General features: G+C 53.2%; 1 protein-coding gene across 1 annotated transcript; it reads left to right on the forward strand.

Annotated features, from left to right (window-relative positions):
• The first annotated feature begins 5,054 nt into the window (after positions 1 to 5,054).
• ENDOD1 (endonuclease domain containing 1) lies at positions 5,055 to 21,107 on the forward strand. The gene is made up of 2 exons (XM_061991527.1): positions 5,055 to 5,611; positions 13,391 to 21,107. Exons 1-2 carry the CDS (start codon positions 5,318 to 5,320, stop codon positions 14,522 to 14,524), a joined length of 1,428 nt encoding a protein of 475 aa, XP_061847511.1. The 5' UTR covers positions 5,055 to 5,317; the 3' UTR covers positions 14,525 to 21,107.
• The last annotated feature ends 683 nt before the right edge of the window (positions 21,108 to 21,790 follow it).

Genomic DNA, 21,790 nt, shown 5'->3' on the forward strand with positions numbered 1-21,790 from the left:
TTGGAAAAAATAAAATAGAACAAATAATAGAAGTCAGTAATAATACCCAGAAGAAAAGCAGGCAAGTGGATAAGCTTTCTGTCTGAGATTTAAGGTGTGAAAGAAGTGTTGTGGCTCTGACCAACTGACAGTCTGTGAAACACTACAGTTGAAGCATCAATTCTTTTGTTGTAGTTGTTACTGTAATAAAAAGCATCTCTTGATTTAAGGAATGCAAGTGTTGAAGCCTTCAGTGTGTCTAAATAACCCATTTCAATAGTCCATTTGCAGTATTAAAACCACTGCCTGGTAGTGCCAATATCTATCTAACCCACTTCTGCTCTCAGGCATGGGATCGTTCTCATGCTTGTTTCTAACAGCCTGAAGATTAACAGAGATCTCTTGGGTCTGAAGGCTGTGATAGGATATCTGGATTGTATGAATTGTATTCAGTGTTTATGCAATGCATTTGTACTTCACGGTTCACAAGGTCCCTGTCAGACTCCCACTGGGCAAGTTTTTGTATAAACCCAGGACTGTTCCCTGTCCTAACAGTGTTATTTCCCAGGGAGCAGTATGTTTGGGTGCTTCACCATTCCCAGTTGTCACCCTGTTCTTCTGACTCTGCATCACAGACAACCTCCTCCATCATTTTATGTCCATTCCTAAACCTACCAGTCTTTTTCCTTCTGATTTCAGCCGTGCCACCACTTTGAGGCACCCACTGGCTGCTGCGGACAGAGCCCATGAGTATGGCCAGGCTGAGAGGCAAGTGAGGAAGGAGAACAGCCAGATCAGCATTTCTGGCAACTTGGGGGGAGAAGTGGGATCTTACTGCTTCCCCCTTCTTTGAGAGCACCATAGCAGAAGCTGGACAAGGAACAGTATGTGCCTCAGCAGCACGAGGGGCACCAAGGGAGGGCACAGCGATGTCTCTGTGAACAGCTAACAAGTAGGCAGCAGAGACTGCCATCAACACCTGGGAATCAAAAACACAGCAGCACGTTGCTAAGCTCTTCCCTGAAGACTTTATTGTCTTTCTGCCCCTCTGGCCCTTGAATTTCTTAGTTTTAACAGGAAAATTGTTTCACTCCTACTTTTCTCTGTGGCTCAGCACTGGGATCCTTTCTCAGGCCCAGTTTTTAAGCTAATTTAAAAATGATAGTGTTTCCCTGTGAGACAGTGAGGAGGCAGATGTGCTCTCTGGCGTGCCATGGCATGTCTGCTGGCACTGCTGTACTTCAAGCCCCATCTTTGGGATCTCCACTGAATCCAACAGTGGCTCTCCAGTGGGACTGCATGCCCTTGGAGACACTTTCTTCTTCCTTGCCCTCTCAGAAGAATGAACAATCCCATTCAGCAGCCGTGTCCCACCCAGAGGTCATGGTAAGAGGCAGAAGATATGGCCCGGAAAAGTATTTGGAGTCAAGAATGTTTTGAAAGGCTAGAGTAGAGGGGTCAGGCACATGGAGAGAAAGATCTGCTATTTGTAGCAAATCCAGTGTCAGCCATGTGAACAGGGAGACAGAGCTGGAGGCACAGTGTGGGAAAGCAAACAAACAAGCCTGGCAGCTTATTCAGAGCTAAAGGGCTTGGATGCTGCCATGCTTTCCAGGTTTGTTTTGCAGGGAAGTTTTCTTTCACTCGAGACATTGGCCTTGGTGCCTGAGACCCTTGGGGAAGAGGAGGACTGCTCATCCATGTCAGGTTAATGGAGATGGATGAAAACCTCCTTTCATTCTCCTTTCATCCTCCTAAGGTTTTCTCCTCATTTTCTTACCACAAAAACAGACAGCTTTCCTCAGCTTGGCCTCATCTCCTCACCTGACCCATCCCAATCCACCTCCTGGGTTTTCTAACACTTGTTTTCATTCATTTCCCTCTTAGCCTTTCCTTAGTACCCCAGTTTTAAAGAATGAACATCTCCCCTCAACTCAGTATCCTCTTTTTCCTCCTAGGCTACATATTTTTCTGGATCCTGACCTCTGTTCTCACTCCTCCATCTCTCCAGTCTCTCTCATCTATTTTCCCAATGCACTTTCTCTCTGGTATGCCTTGCAAACTCTGTCTGTCCTGTCCTCCCACACCCCTCATTCTGCCACTGAGAGGTCACTTTTCTCAGATGTCCCTTTGACCACATCTCCTGCCTCTCTGCGTCCCCTCTGGGCTCCCCTGCCTTGTCTAACTGCTGCTGACACCATGGGGCTCGCTGCATGGTCACCCCCGGCTGGGTTTGGAGGCGGCAGCCCCAGCTCCTGCCAGGCCATGCTGCCCACTCCCAACCCAATGTGCATTTTGCCAGAGCCCTTCTGCTCACATCAACAGCCTTAAGGGCTGTTTTGGATCTGATCTTGATCGTCCCTCCGGCATCAGTCTCCATGGGCACCACTCCCTGGGATGCCTAGAAAAGCCTGAGGTAGCAGAGAAGCTACTGGAGCACTAGGTCATCCAAACCTCTGACCAGGTCCATCCGGTTGTGTTTGACTCCTCTGTTCCCAGGGCAGGGCAGGGCAGGGCAGGACAATCCTTTGGCCTTTATCTCCACATCACAGTGGGTGTCATTCCATGACAATGACACCAGTCTCTTTAGAAACATAGAATCACAGAATGGTGGGGGCTGGAAGGGACCTCTAAAGATCATCTAGTGCAACCCCCTGATAAAGTATGTTCACCTCAATCAGGTCACACAGGAAAATGTCCATCTGGTTTTGGAAAGCTCCAGAGGAGACTCCACACCCACCCTGGGCAGCCTGTGCCAGGGCTCCCTCACCTCAACAGGAAAGAAGTTTTTATTTGTGATTAAGTGGAACTTTTTGTGTTATAGCTTTTATCCATTACCCCTTGTCCTGTCACTGTGTCCTACAGAAAAAGACTGGCCACATCCTCCTGACATCCAGTCTTTAGTTAGTAATAAGTGTTGATGAAGTTCCTGCTCAGTCATCTCCAGGCTAAACAGTCCCAGATCCCACAGCCTTTCCTCTTAAGAGATGCTCCAGTCCCCTTAGCATCTTAGTAGCCCTCCGCTGGACTCTCTGCAGAAGTTCCCTGTCTCTTTTGAGCTGGGGATCCCAGAAGTGGACACAGGACTGCAGATGAGCAATAGTCATGTTAGCAAGAACAGAAAAAAAATACACAGCTCTACATTCAAGGGCTGCAACAACTATCTTCAATTAGATAGAAACTGGAGAGAGGCTTCTCTTGGAGAGAAAATGGGATTGGGAGTAGGGGAGTCACACTCCATGCTGGCTTCCACACTGCTGCATGGGATGTGAGAACCTGAGGCTGTTGCTCTTCAGGCTGAGTCAAGGGTGGGTTTGTGGGTAAACAGAGAGCTAAATAGGCAGGCAGACACCAGCCTTGCAGCCTGGGAAGAAAGAGCTACTCTGAGTTCCCTGAAAGCTGATAAGAAGCCCCTGAGGCTCAGAAGACAGCTCAGGGCTGTACATCCCCTGAGACAGATGTGCTGCTCTGAGGCAGGAGGTTGATGTGCAGGCCCAGGACAGGGCAGGGTGTTTCCTGGTGGAAGTCATTGAGCTGCCCAGTGTGCTGGTCACTGGAGCGCCCATCCTGAGACACCTCATGCTGCCTTTTCCGTGGATTGGGACCATGCCTATCCTGGGGAAACACACGTCAGCCTTGGATCAGGGTGTGTAAAGTCATTGCCTGGCCTCACATTGCCCAGGGAGCAGGACTTGCTGTGCTTGTGGAATGGTTCTGCTGCTGCCCAGGTAACTGCAACTGGGGTCAGAAAAACATCTAATAGCCAAGGTTTAGCTTCTGTTCTTGATTTCCCAGGAGGCCTTTTACCCTAGGAAAATGAAATTTTAAGCCTGTCTTTTGGAGTTGCCATCTTCAGGTCAGGTTGTGTCTGTGCTTTCATTTCCATCATCTTTCCTGAACATGAGTAACTCTGTGTCTGGGCTGGGTGAGCAGACATCTGTCTGGACCCAAACCAAGCCCACTTACTCCATTTCCTGTTGTTCCCCAGCTTGTCCAGCCTGCCTCTGCCTCCCCACAACTGATAATGCCACACCAAGAGGTGCTGACGTGCTTCATTGCCATAATACCTCTAGAAGTCATCCCTGAGTAGAGGAATAATCGTCTCAGAGTCCAGTCTATTTTTAGTGCTTTTACAGGCTCCTTCTCTGACCTTGGGCAGGTCCTTTAACCACTGCTGTGCCAATTTATCATTTGCTCTATCAACTGCTCCTGCCTTGCCTGCAAAGCATTTGTGGGGTGGTAGCAGCAGGAATCACAGTAGCTTGGAAATCACAGTATGAAAGGGACCTGTGCCTTACAGGCACCCAGCATTTTTTAAGTTGTGGGCAGCACAGCTGAGCATACCTAACTTCTTGGGTGGGAAAATGCAAACTTTCTGGACTCTGAGGAACTGCTCTGCTGTCTCCTTTCCACACCTTGCTCTGAGGTGTTCTGAAAACGTTAATTTTCTCAGTGACTGAAGGACCAGACATTTACCAGCAGTGGCTGAGGAATGACAGGCAGCTCTTCACCGAGCAGGTGGTTGCTCTGCTGATCATAGACTCATTTCCCCCCTTTTTTTGATGGAGGGTGGGGGACAGTTCTATAGGTTTGGACAAAATATTGAGAGGTGGGAGTTGATGAAGTACATGTAATCCAAGGGCCTTCATGCTTCTGACTCTTGTTGAATCTCTTCTGAGGCAGGGTCTGCCAAGGTGAGGTGATATTGGAGGGTTTCAGATGCCCAGTACAGCTCCAGGAGAGCAGAGTGCCTTTCCCAGGCACCTCAGCAGCACATGATGACAGACACCCCAAAAAGCGGCAAAGTGTCCCAGCAGTTCCAATATCCTGCCACCTCTCTTCTCCCCCTCTCTGGCCAGGCTCGTAGCTAACACCTTCCTCGAGCCGGTGAACCTGACTTTGCAGCATCTCCCCTGGCAGCCCCAGGAAGATTTTCTGGCTGCGTCAGCCAAAATTCCTGCCGGGGACTGTGCTGCAATGCAGCACACCACACCCCCGCCGGCGCTGGGCCCAGCCGGGGCCGCTCGGCTCCAGCCCGAAGGCTGCCGTCCCGCTGCCGCTGCCCGCCCTGCTGCCGCTGCCGCTGGCGTGGCGGGGCTGTCCCGCGTCGCCTCCGAGGGCAGCCGCCGCCGCCGGCGCTCGCTCGCCCCAGCGCAGCCCGCGGCAAGCGCCGGCTCCCCGGAGGGATCGGCTGCGGTTTCGTGTTTCATTTCCCTCACACGCTACACCCAGATTCCAGACGCGCTCGGCCCGCGCCGCTGCATGGGCTCAGGGCGCAGGTCGTGTGCCGTACCCAGCGCAGGCGGACGCGGCTCGCCGCGGCTCCCGGCATCGCACCATGAAGACGTCGGCGGTGTTTTTGCTTTGCCTCGCGGTTTTCCCAGGCTTTTCCCGGGGCAGAGTGGTTGGCGAGGATGAAGCTGGGTTTGCCGAGTGTAACGTGTTCTTCCCGGGACAAGTCCCACCCGAAGGATTTACGGAGCCGTTCCACGTGAAAATCTGTCAGCAGTACAACAAGGAGCCCCGCTTTGCGACCCTCTACAGCACTAAGGACAAAACCCCTCTTTATTCAGCTTTCAAGTATACAAAGGCGGCCCAAACCGAGGAGGAGGACTGGCTGGTTGAACCACAGGTAAGTCGGCTTTTCCTTGGCTGCCACGCAGATGTTCCCGGGGAGGGTTTCTCTGGGGTGAAGCTGGACATGGGATTTTCCAGAGGAGGCAGAAGCTCTGCTTGTTGAACTTCTTTCGGTATTAAACACGAACAGAGCTCATTTTTGTGCTTGGAACAGAGCAAACAAATGGTTCCTTGTCCCATGAGGCTTCTAATGAGAGCTGGGACGGGGAGGGAAGTCGCCGTTGACAGCAGCCGCTGGGTCTGTGCTGCCCCGCAGCGCTGCCGGTGCCGGGCAGGGTCAGACATCGCAGCCTCCAGCTGAAGTTTGTTGTGTCGCCAGCGTGATGGCAGGGTTGATAAGAGCTCTGTAGCTTCACTGCCCAGGAGTAAAACATCCATTTGCGGCTCACCAGGTTGAGGCTGCAGCTTTCTGGTGTGTCCCTCTGTTGCAGACTGCAGTAGGGAAACGAGTTGTGGAGTCCTGGAGCATGCAGGCTTCAGTTGGGTCACAAAGGTGCAGGGTAACATGAACTTATGTGGAGCCTCACTGGGTTTTTGTCTCCCCTGACATTTGATGTGCTTAAGCAAGTCCTTCAGGCTGTTAAAGGAAATCGTTAAAACATTGCTGGTGCCCTAAATGAACACATACACTTTGACTCTTTTTTTGGCCATGTGTCAGGTTTTTCAGCAGTGGTCATGGGGAATTTTGTAGCAAACATCAGGCTACCCCCATCTACTGAGCTCGGGACACATTGGCACGTGCAAGGGTGCTGTGTCAGGGAGGAATAGCTGTGGGATCAGGGCAGTGGGATCAGGGCCCTTGGGTGCTGGATGTTGCCAGAATTAAAGCTTACCCAGTCCCAGGAGAATGGCTGCCATCAGTCTCCTCATGTGAGGTGATGAGATACTAAGGCCGTGAGGTCACAGGCAGTGAAGACAGGAGATCCTACATTCCTGTCTTCACCTTGGACTCTATCTCTGGGCTTTGAGTTGCAGGAATTCCCAAGGGCCTTTTGATCAGCCCTTCTTCCACTTCACAGGGGGCTGTGGGACATGTCTGCTTGTCCTTTTAGAACAGAGAAGTTTTGCAGAGTGCCATTGTAAGGAAAGGTGATGAGTTTCTAAAGCACAAAGAGGACCTGGGCGAGTGAGCACGTGCAGTCGGTTGCAATGGAGGCAGTGAGGCAAAGAGGCAGAGATTAGGTCCCTTCCCACTTGCCTCAGCCTCTGATGCCCTACCTCACCTCTAGCTGCCATACCTCCTCCTGCTTCTCATGGTCTGACTCACCAGACCTGCCCAGGCAGGCTTGAAAGCTATTGCTGCCGTGGAGCAGTGGGCAGTGGCTCCACTGCAGCTCTCCAGCACCTCCCTCCAGCTGCCTCCTCAGCCCTCCATGCTCCGTCCCTCCCACCTCTACCTTTATCATTGTCCCTGCCAGTAGTCCAGAAACCTGAGTCTCTTGTCTCTTGCCTCCAAATCACACTGCAGCCCCAGAAATAATTGGCCTGGTGTTACCCTTAGATGCTCTAGCTTCTCCAGAGCATCCCCATGGGTTGCTGTGGATCTGTTCTCAGTTGACACTAATGGATCCCCTTCACCTATCATTGAAAGGCAGGTGGGAGGTAGCACCTCTGCACTACATTGGAGGAACCTCAAACTGAGACAGGAAAACACTGGAAAAAAAGTACTGTCTGAAGACTCTGTAATAATAAGAAGAAATTTGGAGTATGAGAAATGCCTGTAACTCAGGAAATAAGCACATACACCCCCCAGGCACTGCCACACCAGGTCTGTGGAGAGAGGGTAGAATCATGGAATCACAGACAGGTAGGGGTTGGAATTGAACTCTAGAGCTCATCCAGTCCAACGCCCCTGGTAAAGCAGGTTCCCCTGTCAGGTCACACAGGAACACATCCAAGCAGGTTTTGAAAATCTCCAGAGAAGGAGACTCCACACCCTCCCTGAGCAGCCTGTGCCAGGGCTGCATCATCCTTGCAGTAAAGAAGTTTTTCCTTAAGTTTAAGTGGAACTTTCTGTGTTTCAGCTTTTGTCCATTATCCCTTGTCCTGACACAGGACACTACAGAAAAAAAGTCACACCATCCTCTTGACATATACCTTTTAGGTATTAGTAAGTATTGATGAGATTCCTCCTCAGTCTTCTCCAGGCTGAACAGCTCCAGGTCCCGCAGCCTTTCCTCATGAGAGATATTCCAGTCCCCTGATCATCTTGGTGGCCCTGCACTGGACTCTCTCCAGCAGTTCTCTGTCTCTCTTGAGCTGAGAAGCCCAGAACTGGACACAGGACTCCAGATGAGGCCTCATCAGGGCAGAGTAGAGGGGGAGAAGAACCTCCCTTGACCTGCTGGCCACACTCTTCTTGATGCATCCCAGGATGCCATTGGCCTTCTTGGCCATGAGGGCACATTGCTGGCTCATGTTCAGTTTATTATCAACCAGCACTCCCAGGTCTCTCTCTGCAGAGCTGCTCTCCAGCAGGCCTGTTGGAGATGCTCACGCCCAGCCTGTACTGGTTTGTGGATTGCACACCCATTATGTGTTTTCCTATCAAGGCTATGTCAGACAGTTATGAAAAGTCAGATGGTTGCTGAAGGGAACCCTTAGGCACTCGTGCTCTGCAGCAAAGCCCTGTGAGGTTACATTGCCTGTCTCTGGGCAACGTGTTTGCCAAGACAGAGATAGCTGGGCATGTGCACATGGAGATGGAGACACAGCAAGCAGAAAGAAATCACTGCTCTGGTGAGGACCTCAGGCTTGTCACATGTGGGTCTTTTGGGAGGGCATGGGCTCATTCCCTGCATGCCAACCTCCTCAGGAATGTCTGCCTGAGAAAAGGATGCCAAATGTCTCAGGCAGTAATTGGGTGAGAAGTGTGAGGAATGTGAATGCCACCCACTGCCCATTGGCAGCTGGAAACAACAAATTAGTTTGCCAATTAGTGAAAAATTAGAGAGCAAGCAGGAGAGGCTCATGAGCAGGGTACTAATGGGGCTCCCCCAGGCTTGAGGCCGAAAACCTGCTCTGCCACAGGTTTCCTAGGGGTTAAGGGCAAGCCACATCCGTGGCTTTCACCTCATCTCGTTGTGCTTGTCTGAAAAGCTATGATTGTAGCTTAGAGAGATGGAAAACCCTGCAGTTGCTTTTTCTGTTCCTGTACATGTGGGGCTGGATGAATCACCTTGTGTTTTCATTTGGTCAATGACAACCACCAGGCAGATGACTAAGGTGGGATTTGAATTTCCCAGCTGTCACCACCTCTGAGCTGCTCTTGCCATCTCTCTTGGTTGACAGTCAAGAGAAACAGGTACTTCTGGAGCTGCTCATGTGGACGTTCTCCAACAGAAACCTTGGCGTAAGAGGCACTGCACCTCCTCCCTGGACTCTGTACTAAGGGTAGATGATAAATCTCTGTTGCAATCAGAGATGTAAGCATGCCTGAGGAAACAGTGAGGGGAGTGGAATACTGAAGGTCACCTGGTATGATGCTGGGGTGGGGAGTGTGGTGGTTTAGCCCTGTCTGAGTGCCAGGTGCCCACCAAGCCATAATATCACTCCTTCTCCTAAACTGGACAGGGGAGAGAGAGAAATATAACGAGAGGTTCATGAGTTGCCATAAAGACAGAGATCACTCAGCAATTGGTGTCATGGGCAAAACAGACTCAGTTTGGGGAGAAAAGGTTTGATTGATTAATGAACAATCAGAGTGGGGAAATGAGAAATCAAACTGAATCTTAAACCACCTGCCCCCACCCCTCCCTCTTCCCAGGACTCTCCTTCCTCCCCACCAGCAGCGCAGGGGATGGGGGATGAGGTCAGGTCATTACAGATGGACTTTGCTGCTGCTTCTTCTCAGGGGGAGGCCTCCTCACACTTTCTACTGCTACACTGTGGGATCCCTCCCACGGGACACAGCTCCTCATGAACTGCTCCAGCATGGGGCCTGCCACAGGGGCAGCTCCTCACACCCTGCCCCAACGTGGGTCACCCACTGGAAGAACAGTCCTTCAGGTACCGACTGTTCCAGCCTGAGTCCCTCACAGGATCACAAGTCCTGACAGCAAACCTGCTCTGGCCTGGGCTCCTCTCTCCCCACAGACTCCCAGGTCCTGCCAGGAACTTGCTCCAGTGTGGGCTTCCCACAGAGTCACAGCCTCCTTCAGGCATCCACCTGCTCTGGCGTGGGCTCCTCCACAGGCTGTGAGTGGATCTCTGCTCCCCAGTGGCCTCCATGGACTGCAGGGGCACAGCTGCCTCACCATGGTCCTCACCACAGGTCACAGGGGAGTCTCTTCCAGGGCCTGAGCACCCCCCTCCTCCTCCTCCACTCACCTTCGTGTCTGCAGAGACATTTTCACATTCTCACTCTCTGTTGCTGCCACAGTTCAGCAACTGTGCAGCTACTTCTTCCCCTTCTCAAATAGGTTAATCACAGAGGTGTTACCTCAGTAACTAATTGGCCAGGCCTGGGTCAGGTGCGGGGTCCAGCTTAGAATTGACTGGCAGTAGCCCTGTCAGCTACAGGGGAAGCTTCTGGCAGCAATTTGTTTAAAGAAGCCCCACCTGTAGCCCTTCCACTAGCAAAACCTGGCCCAGGCAAAACCAATACAGGGAGGCTGGAGCTAACAGTGTCCTACACTGTTAAATGACCAAACTTGATGGAAACTCATCACTATTGTCAGGTGCTCACATCCACAGAGGTATTTGGGTACTTAATGTAGCTTTAAATCCCCATCTGCTGAATCAGGTGTTCACCTGTCTGCCTGGGTGCTGCCCATAGCTATTCCAGGCAGCTTCATGGCTGACTGTGAATGCAGATGGCTTTGGTCACGACGAAAGCCAGGAGATTGTGGAGCAGTGAGGAGAGGTAGCTCACCGTGCTGGTTAGGTGCAGTGCTGGAGACAGCTTGCCTTAGGGGCAAACCCTTGGTTACAAACGAGTTATTACAAGCCATGAGACAAGTTATTACAAGGATAACTGAGTGACGTCAGTGCCTGACACATGAACAGCACACGGTCGTGTTTGTATCATGTTCTGTCTGTAATTGCACCTAAACAGTCCCAGTGGTATGTGCAAAAGCCTGCAGCTGAACAGGTAACCAGAGACATATTTTCTTGATAGGCACCTCCAGGTTTGCATGCATCAGCTCATAAGGAGAGGAAATTAAGTTTCTGCCATCTGCTTGACGTAAGCTGGGGATCTGTGCCAGGAGGCAGAGCTGGCCTGTCTCGGCTCTGCGTGTCCCTAGGGGATGGCACCTCACTGCTCCTCCACCTTCCCCTCATTTGCCAAGAAGGCTGTGAGGTCCTGAAACAGGACAAGGGCTGCAGCAGCACTGCTGTGGGAGCAACAAGTGTCTCTGCAAGGCTGTCAGGCCCAAAAGGGCTGTAGCATGGGGAGCAGTTCACAGGCACAGCTTTGCACCTAGGCATGATCTCCCATCACTTGTACTGTGAGATTACAAGTACTGGGTGCATGCCTTGGCTCGAGGCACTGCACTGTCATCTCCTCAGAACAGGGAGAATGAGTTGGGAGGCAGGAGGGGACAAGGATTTTGTAGAAGGCGAAATGTCTGGCCTCACCAGGAGCTGCAGCTGTGAGTTTGGGGTGTCCAAGCAAGAGGAGCAGAAAAAGGCAGAAGTGGTGCAGGATAAGTCTTTTTTGAGTATTTATCTAGAAAAAGCTACGGCTTGTGCATGTAGGACTTGCTGTGGTCCTTCCAGTCTTGAAGCAATAAGCACCATCTGCTTCAAAAGGAGTGGCAAGACACCTCCCAGCAGGAGCTGGGCTAATGAAAGCCTCTGCCACTGTGACCAGCCTTAGTGCAGAGGGAGAATGAGCCTGCAACATGGGGACTTGGCAGATGCAGGAGGCCTGATCCTGCTGCAGGGTGATGGGCAGTGGCTGCCACTCCTGGCACTGGCCCTTTGACCCTGGCACTCAGCAGAAGCTGTTGCATTGCTCCAAGGAGGTGATGTGGCTCTGAGAGGATGCAAGCTCCGAGTGAGGTAGTAAGGAGGTTGGGGGGCATCTGTCCAGGTGTATTGCAGGATGGCCAAGGGACAGTGAAGGACGTCTGGGGAGTGATTCAGGGTAGAAAATGGATTGTCTGCCATAGGTATTTCCAAAGTATATATTATACAGTGCAGTAAACAGCCTGTGGGCCAGGGGCAAAGGCAGCAGGTTTAACTGGGCCAGCATGGCACTGGGACCTGAGGGCCACAGCCTCTGAAACGGTGACTACAAGAGGCAGAAATCATCTGGCATCACCCTCTCCTTTGGGGCAGAGAATGACAGCCTGGCTCACCTTCCCAGAGCAGCCTCAGCAGTGTCAATAGGATGTGTCTTGGTTTTGGCTGGGATAGAGTTTATTTTTTTCCTAGTAGCTGCTACAGGGCTATATTTTGGATTTAGGCTAAACCAGGGATGTTTTGGTTATTGCTGAGTGGCGCTTGCACAGCATCAAGGCGTTTCTGCTTCTCCTCCTGCTCTGCCCATGACAGGACTGGAGGACAGGGATTGGTGTGTTTGTAAAAGAGGCTGGGAGGGAGCATGGCCAGGAGAGCTGACCTGAACTAGCCAGAGGGCTGTTCCATACAATAGAGGGTCATGCCCAGTGTATAAACTGGGGGATGTTGGTGGGGAGGGGCAGATCACTGCCAGGTCATCAGTCAGTGGGTGGTGAGCAATTGCTCTGGGCAGCACTTGTCTTTGCTTGGGGATTGTTTCTCTTAATTACTATTATTATAATATTTTATTATTCTTACTGATGTTATGTTTTATTTTAATTTAGTTTTTATACTTGCCTTTATCCTAATCCACGAGTCCTCATCCTACAGGAGCCGTGGGGAGGGGGAGCGAGTGAGCGGCTGCACGGGGGTGTGTTGCTGGCTCGGCTTGAACCACGACAGGAGGGACTGGGGAGCAGATGGCTGTGGCCACCTAGGCTAGTACTGAGCAGGCCCTGGTGCTCAGTGCTCCCACTGCACCTCTTCCCTGTGTGTGGCTCTGTGCATGGCTGCAGGATGAATTCCTACAGCAGCAACTGCTGCCTCCAGTGCAGGGCCCAGGAGCTGACATGAGCAGGCAACACAGGTTCCATCGAGAACCTGCAGTGATCGCCATCATCCCTGTTGTGCCAGGAGCTGTGCAGTCGTTAAGGATGAGGCTCAGCTTGTTAATGATGAGGTTCAGACTACTAATGACAGGCCCTGAGAGAGCCCTAGGAGCTCGCTGCTGCGTCTGTGTTCAAGGCAGGGAAGCTCAAGTGCCTGCTGTGGTGCTTGGCTTCATTCTGGCTTCTTACACAATCAGTGCTGAAAGATAAATGCCTTCTTTAGTGTCTTATATACCATGGGCTTTTTTCCTCATGGCTTGGATTTCATAGTTCAGAGGGACTGAATTAAGGTGCCGTGGTCAGTGCTTAAATGAACGGGAGGTACCATGACCGCAGGCCCTGAATCAAACCACCCTTTGCTCTTCTAGAAAATCTCCTCTAGGAAAAAAAAGCAAAAAAAGCACAAGTTAGAGGCTTGGAGGCTGTGTTGTGCTGTGGACAGACTGCAGAGCTAGCAGCCTCCCCGGAGTGCTGTGTTCGGCAGGGCAGGTAGGCAGAGCCTGCCTTGCTCTGAAGCGCTGCAGGGAAAAGGGGGAGGGAGCGCAGGATGTGTCGGAAGCACAGCGTGTGGTAGCAGTCACGATGGAAAACAGACTGCCAGGCTCTTTCCAGAAAGGCACCCAGTTAGAGGTGCCTCTAACTCTTCTCTACTGTTGCAGATAGATGATCCAGAAAATGACCTGCCCGAGATGGTGCGTGAAGCCGACATCGTCGGCACCGTGGCCAACCTTGGCACCAATCAAGCCCTGGCCTCGGACTACGTGGGCTCCGGGTATGAGAGGGGGCTGCTCAATCCCAGTGGGCTCCACGGGGAGGAGTTCCAGGTGGCCACTTACACTCTGACGAACGCCGTCCCTCTGAGCCCATCCCTGAGCAAGAGCTGGCACAGAGACATCGGGAGGGTGGTGGAGCAAGCCCTGGCCCCTCAGTGCTCCCAGAAGGACCATCTGTACCTCCTGGCAGGCGCCATTCCTTCCAGCGTGCGAGCGAATGGCAAGGTGTCGGTACCAGAGGCCCTCTGGCTGGCAGCTTGCTGTGATGCTCCCCAGGGATGGTCCCTGGCACTGCTCAGAAACACAAACGAGGAGAACAGCTTGGCAGACCTCACAGTGGGAGAGCTGGAGAAGCAGCTTCCAGCAGGAGTTCGCTTATTCAAGGGTAGCTGTGGGGAAGGCAACCAAGCCCAGGAGAAAACAGAAGCGATACTACAAGCCGTCAGTCAGATCCGCTCTGGAGGGCAAGTGGGAACAAGTGAGGACCAGGAGGCCAAAGAGAGCGGCTTGGTGAGAAAGGTGGCTGGCATCATTGCTGCCCCTTTCATCAAGCTGCTGGAACTCCTCATCTACCTGTTTGTGGAGCTGGTGAAGTTTGTGTTTTCTTTCCTGTGGCTGGTTATCAAGCGGGTTGGTGGCACTCTTCTGAATGGAGTCTGCAGCTTCTGCAACGGGCTGGTGTCCTACCTGAAAGCCATCAGCATGGTGCTCATCAGCATCCCCTATGACTTGGGCAGGGTCATCGTCAACATCTTCCTGGGCTTCCTGCAAATTGTCCAAGACGTGGTGTCCCTCACCTACAGGATCCTGCGCATCCCGCTGGGCTTTGTCCTTCACCTCGCCGCCTTCCCTTACCACTCCCTCTGTGCCATTCCCTCCGTCCTCAGAGACGTGGCCGCTGGCATCGGGGGCACCTTCTCGCTGGTGGTCGATGCCACAGCCGCAGTCCTGCATGGCTTTTGTTACCTGGCCGGCCACATCGTCAAACGGTTTGTCCCCAAGGGCTCCTCTGATGACTGATGGGCTGGAGACTGAGGCTGCAGACACACGGAGCCAGGGCCCAGCGGGGCAGCGCTTACCGTGTGTGGCCACACACTGTACATTTGGTTCTGGTATTTATTGTAGTGACATGAATAACAATGAACTGACTGGGCAGTAACAGGGAGGGCTGAGGGAACATCACTGGGGCCGTCACCATTGTCACTCAGTCCCGTCTGTTGTAAAGTGTTTGGGTTTTCTCCGTGAGGGCCACAAGGTTTCTGTGATTTGCAGATGCCAAGGTGCTTCCTCTGGGAGACACACACTAAACGTGGTACGAGGTTCTTTCTTTCTGGCTGGGATAACACTGGGACCTCTGCAGAAGCCCATCCCTGCCAGGAGGAGGCAGTGGGCAGAGGAGGGTTGGAGTTACATAGGGTTTTCTGGGACCTGGAGAACGGAGAAGGAGGCGAAGGTGCAAGGATTTGAGGCTTGGAAACATCAGGGAGCAGGGTCCCACTGGTGGAGGGAATGCTGATGGGTGTATCTCATGGTCCTCAGGCCTTTACAGGCAGCTGAAATCCTGTGGATCTTACTGTGAGGAAAGACCTGCTCCCTGTCCTTTCTCATGGTGGGAAAGCATTTTCCCTTAGCTGTACCAAGGTCATCTTCCCCCAGCCCTTCCTCACTCTCTGTGACTGACGAAGGTCTAAGCCCTGAAGCTTCAAGATACGGTGTTCCCTGGAGGTCTGAGCCCCTGAAGGTCTCAGCCTTGAAGCCCTTCTGCCTGCTCCGAAGCCCAACAGCACCTGGGAGTCAGCTTTTGGCTTTGAATCAGCTGCCGGCCTGCCCTGCCTCCCTTGAGAGCTGGCAGGTCCCCAGGCATGCAGTGGTATTTATGTGACTGAGATCTCCACGAGAAGATGCCCAGGCTGGTGATGGGTAACACCACAGCTCTCCTCCTGAGCCTTGTGCTGAAATCACATCTTGCTGGGGGAAAAAATGAGCCTCCTGGCTTTTCCTCTAAGGAAAACAGCTCTGCCCTTCCCACCACTCTGGGTTGGTAGCAGGGATGTCCATACAGAAAAGGGCACACGGGAGAAGAGAAGCTTGTGGAGCATAGGGCAGTTTGCTGCTTTCATGTGGGGTGACGTGGTATGCCTGGAGGCAGGATCAGAGCAGAGCAGGAGGCAGCCCCAGGCAGGGCAGCAGGGTCCCCTTGGTGCTGGGCTGGGCTGCGTCAGGCCCAAGGGACACAAGGAGCATTGTCCTGCAGTTGGAAGGCAAAAGGGAACTGGATACTGTTGGTAAATTGCACGTGGAGGTGCCAGGAGCACTCGTGGAAGAGACCTCTGCCACCCACGAGAGGAGGAGAGGTGTGTGCGGCTGCTGTGGCTGCAGGAACCAGCATGGCCGAGCCCACCCTGAGCCCTGGCAGCAAAGCCTTTTGCTGGGCATTTCCCCTCCCACCTGGCAAGCCCATCCATGAGCAGATAGGTTTGTGCTGGAGGGGGACCCAACCCCTCTCGTGCACGGCGTGTCCTCTGCTGGCTCTGCACCCCTTCTCCGTGTGAGTGTGACGCTGGAGCCAGGGTACCTGGGGGCTCTGAGGGGCCTGTCGGGGTTTGCAGCTGGCCAAGGGCACAGGAACACCCCCACAGAGGCTGCCCTCCCTGGGCTTGGCTCAGCGAGGGGCTGCTGCTGTCTGCAGGAGGGAGGCTCTAGGTCTCCCAGCATTTGCTCTGGTTGGACTCCAGAGACATTTGGGAGCCCGTAGATCTTTCCCTTCATGTCCTTCCCTCCAGCGCCAGGTTGATTGTGCTCTGCTCTGCCATAGGCTGCCATGAGGAGCCTCAGGGGTGGACAAGCCCGTGCTATGTGGGTGGCAGCCAGTCCTGGGCTGCAGGAATCCTGATTACTGAACATGGCAGTTCAGAGCTGGGCTGCCAGGGGATGGACTCAGAGGGTGAAGGAGATTTGTCTGGGCCGTAGTGGTGACAGAAGGCTCTTTCCTTAGCTCAGGGACTGTGTTCAGCACAGCCAGCTGTGTTTGTGCACCTCCCAGACCAGCACACCCTGGCCAGGCCACAGCCCTTCATCAGTGGTGCTGATGGCATTGTTGGGGGTGGTAATGCTGGGGATGAAATGGGGAGGTGATGAGATGAGTGGGCAGAGAGGATGACTCCTTCTCTCCACTCTTTGTGGGCTACAACTGATTTGTGGGAATGGAAAGGCTGCCTGCCAGCAGCACTGGCTTTGTTCAGAAGGAAAGGCAGCTCTTGTGTGCCAATGTGAGTATAGTTGAGGGAAGTCAGCAGTGTTTTACCAGTCCTTCCCTTTGCCTTGGAGCTGTTGGTTCAGGGATTTGAATGTCCAGTCTGTCTTGCAGCAGGCAGACAGCAGCCTGCAGACGCTTTCCACAGCCAACTCTGCATACTCAAGCGTGCCTTCCCTGCTGCAGAGCCAGATGTGGAGCTAATTTCTTACTCCCTCACAAGACCATCCCAACCCCAGGACTCCTCTTGGGCTATATGGCAGCCATCAGGGCAGGAAAGCAGCCAGCTGAGGCCCCGGGAGATGCCCAGGAGGGGTGGCATGGGTGCCAGCCTGCATGCCAGGGTCCGTCCTGCAGCCTCTGAAGGCACCTGTAGTGGCAGCAGCTCTCAAGTGCAGCCCAAGCACTGGGGAGGAGGTCGCTGCCCCCACAGCTGCCTGTCTCGTGCCTTCTGCCTGGCCGCCTCTGCCCCAGCCTGGCTGTGCAGTGCTTCGCGGGGCTCCTGCACCCAGAGCAGCTTCCCCAGCCCTTAACCCCACATCCCCACATCCCAGTGCCACCAGCATCTCCTGTGCACCCCTCTGGTCGTGGGGCTGGGAGCCCTGAGCTGCGGAGAGGCACCTCCAGAGCTCTGCGTGGCCACATCCTCGTGGCTGCCGGCCTCGCTATGCCCACAGCCCTGCCACTGCCAGTGGACGCTCCCTGAAGTGTAAGGGGCTGCAGCACCGCAGCATTCGGGCAGATGTGGAACAGGATTATTGAAATGGTCCCATGGTGCCCAGATTTCTAACACTAAGAATTCCAAGAGGCACAGGGCGTTTTCCTTCTGTGCTGTGTGTGGGAGCAGGTGAGGGGAACCCTGCCTCCAACGCCGAGCAATTATCACAGAACAAGCAGCATGCTGCCACAAACTAACTGTTGTTTGAGATTATTCTTACCTGGGCATGATTTATGGCTTCTGAGCTTTACTCTATCCTTGGAAACACATGGCTTCAACAAAATAAAAGTTACTTTTCCAGAGAGGAGCTGGTATCATGTTTCTGTCATGGTTGGAAATGAGGTGCTGCAGCCTGGGGTTCCCTGACTAACCAAGGAAGCACTAGCAGTACACTTGTTTTTTGTTACAGCTTCACATCTGACAGCCCTTTTGTGCTTTTAAAACACCTTTCCTCTCTTAAGAAGAGACAATTAATTAAGCTGCAGAATAGGAAGGTAAAGGCTGAGGGGCTGCAGACAGTGAATTTAGCTCTGTGTTTGCCAGAAGAGAGAAGGAAAGGAGATGTTTTATTCTTGTGAGCTGCACCCAGGGTGCAGTATGATGGCTGGTTTTGATACAGAAAAATCACATCCCAACAGGACGATGTGCAGGGCACATTGGAGCGGGCAGGGAGAAGCTCTCTTCTCTGTGATGCTGCTCCCTTGACCACTTTGGTGATGACTTCTTTAGGAGGAGAACAAACACTCTAAAAGTGGCCAGTTTCTTCCACTGACAGTGTGGAGATCCTGGGGTGAGTAAACCAGACATTGGCACCTACATTTTGCAGGCTTCTCTCTTTGGGCAGGTGGGCCCCTCCAGCCCAGTCTGTGTTCCTCTGGGTCTGCAGGAACTGGTGAGGCACTGGCACAGGCTGCCCAGAGAAGCTGTGGCTGCTCCATTCCTGGAAGCACTCAAGGTCAGGATGGATGGGGCCTTGAGCAGCCTGGTCTAGTGGAAGGTGTCCCAGCCTCGAGCAGGGCATGCACTGCTTTGGCACAGGGGCCTGTGCAGCTGGAGGTGCCCTCAGCTCTGCCACGCTCACCCTGGGGCTGGGCACTGGCAGTGCAGAGCGACTCAGCCACCCCAGCAGCACGGCCTCACGGTTGCAGCCCTGGGCTGGGGTCCTGTGGTCACCCCTCTGCTGCCATTGCGTGTTGCAGAGCTGTTCCCTGCTGCGTGGAGCCCCATCAGCAGCTCTGTACCTCCCTCTAGCTGGGGAGCGGCCCGGGTTGGGCAGGGAGCCCAGCCGTGCCTGCTCACAGCTTATTTCTCCAGCGTAGTCAGTGCCAGAGGATGGAATAGGTATTGGAAAAGAAATAGCAGCGTGACTCGTGCGTCTGGGAAGGAGTGACCGGGAGCAGGGAGCCAGGCTGTGCGTGTGAGCCAGGCTGCAGGCCTGCGGGGCTGGCACGGGGCCACTTCACTGCACAGCCCCAGCTGTAACGAAAGCACGGCCCCTCTGGGCACAGCCCCACAGCCTGGGGTCCTGCACCGGCTGCAGGCACAGCTCAGCTCCACCGCTGCCCTCCGTGGTTGCAGGGGACAGGCCTCACCTCACCGTGGGATGTGGGGGACACCGTGTTCCAGCACACCTCCTCCTCCCCTCCCTTCCTGATCTTGGGGTCCTCATGGTCACTTTTCTCTCCTCCAACTCCTTCCACCACCTCCCAGAAAAGAAGGCAGAATCCTTCTCTTCCAGCTTCTTAAAAAGTGATTGTGGAGGTGCCCAGTTGGCTGAGCCCCAGAGGTGGGTCTGACTCGGCTGAGGAAAGTTTTGGGCAACTTCTTACAGCAGACACCATTACAGCCCCTTCCCCCTTACCTCAAACAGCTCCACGCAAATCTGTGACACATGGTCTCCCAGGCTGTTGGACTTGAGCTTGGGAATGGATCTTACACTGGGTAACATCTGCCATTGATTTCCACAGAGCTGGTGTTTCAGCCAAGCAGCAAGGCCTACAGACTTTCCAGTGGTGTTAGTGCTGCAGCTGGCTGGAAAACCTCCAAGGAAATACATCCTGTCAGAATGGGGTGATTTATCAAGCAGGGTTCTTTTCATGGCAATTTGCTGTTTTTAATGGAAAAAAAAAATCAGGTCCAGGTTGGAACAAGGACCAGAATCATCCAAGAGCCACTCAGGGGCTGGGTTAGAGGATTAGTGGGTCATCAGGACCCACTTCTGCCTAAAGCCCAGCCTGGCACGGGAGCTGTGGCCCAGCTTAGCTTATGTCTCATTTTCTCCTATTTGTAAGGGTGAAAAAAACCCTGTTTCCTTTCCAAAAATACTGAAATTGGGACAATTTTCCTGGGAGGCAGAAGCCATTTTCCACTGAGGCAGCAGCAAAGTTACCTGCAAAGCTGAAGCAGTGGCTTCAAATGCCTGTGCAGCACCATCTTTATGAATAACTCCATGTTCAAAACTGATGTAGCATGGTGGAGAATGGACATTTGGAGTGGATGTCACTGTGTGTTTACTGCTGTGATACTGAGGGTTTTGCCAAACCTCTCGGTGTCTGCTGATAGAAGACGGTTATAGACCAAAGCCAGGAGCTGCAGCAGGCAAGCAAACGATCTCTGAGGCTCATCATCCCACCAACAGCCAGTTAAGGAGGAAAGGTGAGCTCAGGTGGTGGCTATCATCAAGGACCAGGGAGCAGGTGCTCGGGCTCCAGCAATGCAGGACAATTTTGTTCATCCCCAGGTCCCCTCATGGCACAGATCATCCTCCCAAGCCCAGTCAGAGCGGGGTTTGGTGGGGTGGGATGTATCTGGGAACATGGTACTTGCCCTTTACTTCTCTCAGGAGCACATTCAAAGTCCCTCTCTTTCTCCATCGGCCTTTCCAGCTGTGAGCAGAGGCGGGTGCTCAGCACTGAGCACCTTCCCACAGTGTGCCCTGCCAGCACTGCTGGGACTCCTGGGACAAAGCACTGAGGTTCTGGACCTTTGTGGGGGTGAGGATTTGCACTTGGGTCTCTTCATCAGAGCTGGTGAGGATGCTTCCAGCTGAGCTGCCTCTGCTTTTAGCAAAAATTGCTGTTTTCCTTTTCCAGCAGGAAAAAAACACCAAAGAAAACCCCTTAAAGCTAATCACAAATGCTTTCAGCTGATCTTTCCAGTATCCCCGTGCTGTAGTGCAGATGTGTGCTGGAGCTGAATCTTCTGGCAGCAGAACCCTGCCAGCCAGCAGGCTCAGAGCCAGGCAGATGCCTCCCTCTGGTGAAGAGGCTCCGTCTCAGCTCTCTCCATCTCCTCAGCTCTGCAGAGGAAGCCGAGAGATCAGCGAGATCATTGAGGGAGGCAAATTACAAGTCTGTGTTTAGACAGCGTTGCCTGCTCCTGGCAGCGCTTCTTCCCCTTCAGTGTGTCGTGAGAGGCACCAGACCACGAGGACACCAGGGGAGAGGCAATCTGGGCTGAAGTGGTCCCCTCCTCTGTGGGGTCACACGCTGCAGCCACAGGCTGCTGGGGAACTCATTCCTGGGCAAGTCAGCACTGAATGTTGCAGGTCATGACTGCTTTTGGCTGGAATGACTTGTATTTTTCCTTAGCCAGTTTTTGTTAACATTATGTTTCCTGGATATGTTGATACTCTAAGCCCCAGCCCCAGGCAGGAGGAGGAGGAGGAGGAGGAGGAGGAGGAGGAGGAGGAGGAGGAGGACTTCCCTTCTGCAAAAGCACCTTCCTGCAGGTTGGGAACGTGGGAATTCTGCTCCAGTGGCCTGAAGAAAGCCAGAGGACAAAAACCATAGGTGGAGGATGCAGAGAGTGGCTTTTAATTTAGCAGGCAATACAAATCCAGCAATTATCTTCTTTCATGCATTGAAAAGCTTACAAAATATCTGTGGTATTGACATGATCTGATTAGTATGATGAGTGATGTCATTTACAACATCTTTGTTTCTGTAGAGCCTCTGCTCTGCTGTCCAGGTGCCTCACCAGACTGATCAGATGAGAAGTTACTGGGAGGAGTCTGCCTGCTCCCATGTGCTCTACACTTTGGGCTAATTTAGTGTGCAGCCTTGAAATCAAGTTGGGTGCACTTCAGCAGCAAACACTTGTTGGAGAGACGCCTCCAGTAGCCCTGCATGAGAGTCCAGGGCTGGTCACTGTTTCTTCCCAGTGCCATGGCACAAGGAGGCAATGCTGGGAAGAGGCCAAGGAGACCCCAGCACTTGCTGAAATGCAGCCCTTTGGGTGTGTGCTTGCTCCAGCCCTCAGTGGGCACCTGTGCCGCTGCTGTGCATAGCCTTTGGGCTCTGTTTCTCTGGGCAGG

The sequence above is a fragment of the Colius striatus genome, chromosome 1, assembly GCF_028858725.1.
Source record: "Colius striatus isolate bColStr4 chromosome 1, bColStr4.1.hap1, whole genome shotgun sequence".
Taxonomy (NCBI): Eukaryota; Metazoa; Chordata; class Aves; order Coliiformes; family Coliidae; genus Colius; species Colius striatus.

Bases quoted from the DNA above. Each gene is read 5' to 3' on its own strand.
- ENDOD1 (XM_061991527.1), top strand. From the start codon at position 5,318: ATGAAGACGTCGGCGGTGTTTTTGCTTTGCCTCGCGGTTTTCCCAGGC. The intron at 5,612-13,390 runs GTAAGTCGGCTT...CTACTGTTGCAG, and splicing joins ACTGGCTGGTTGAACCACAG to ATAGATGATCCAGAAAATGA.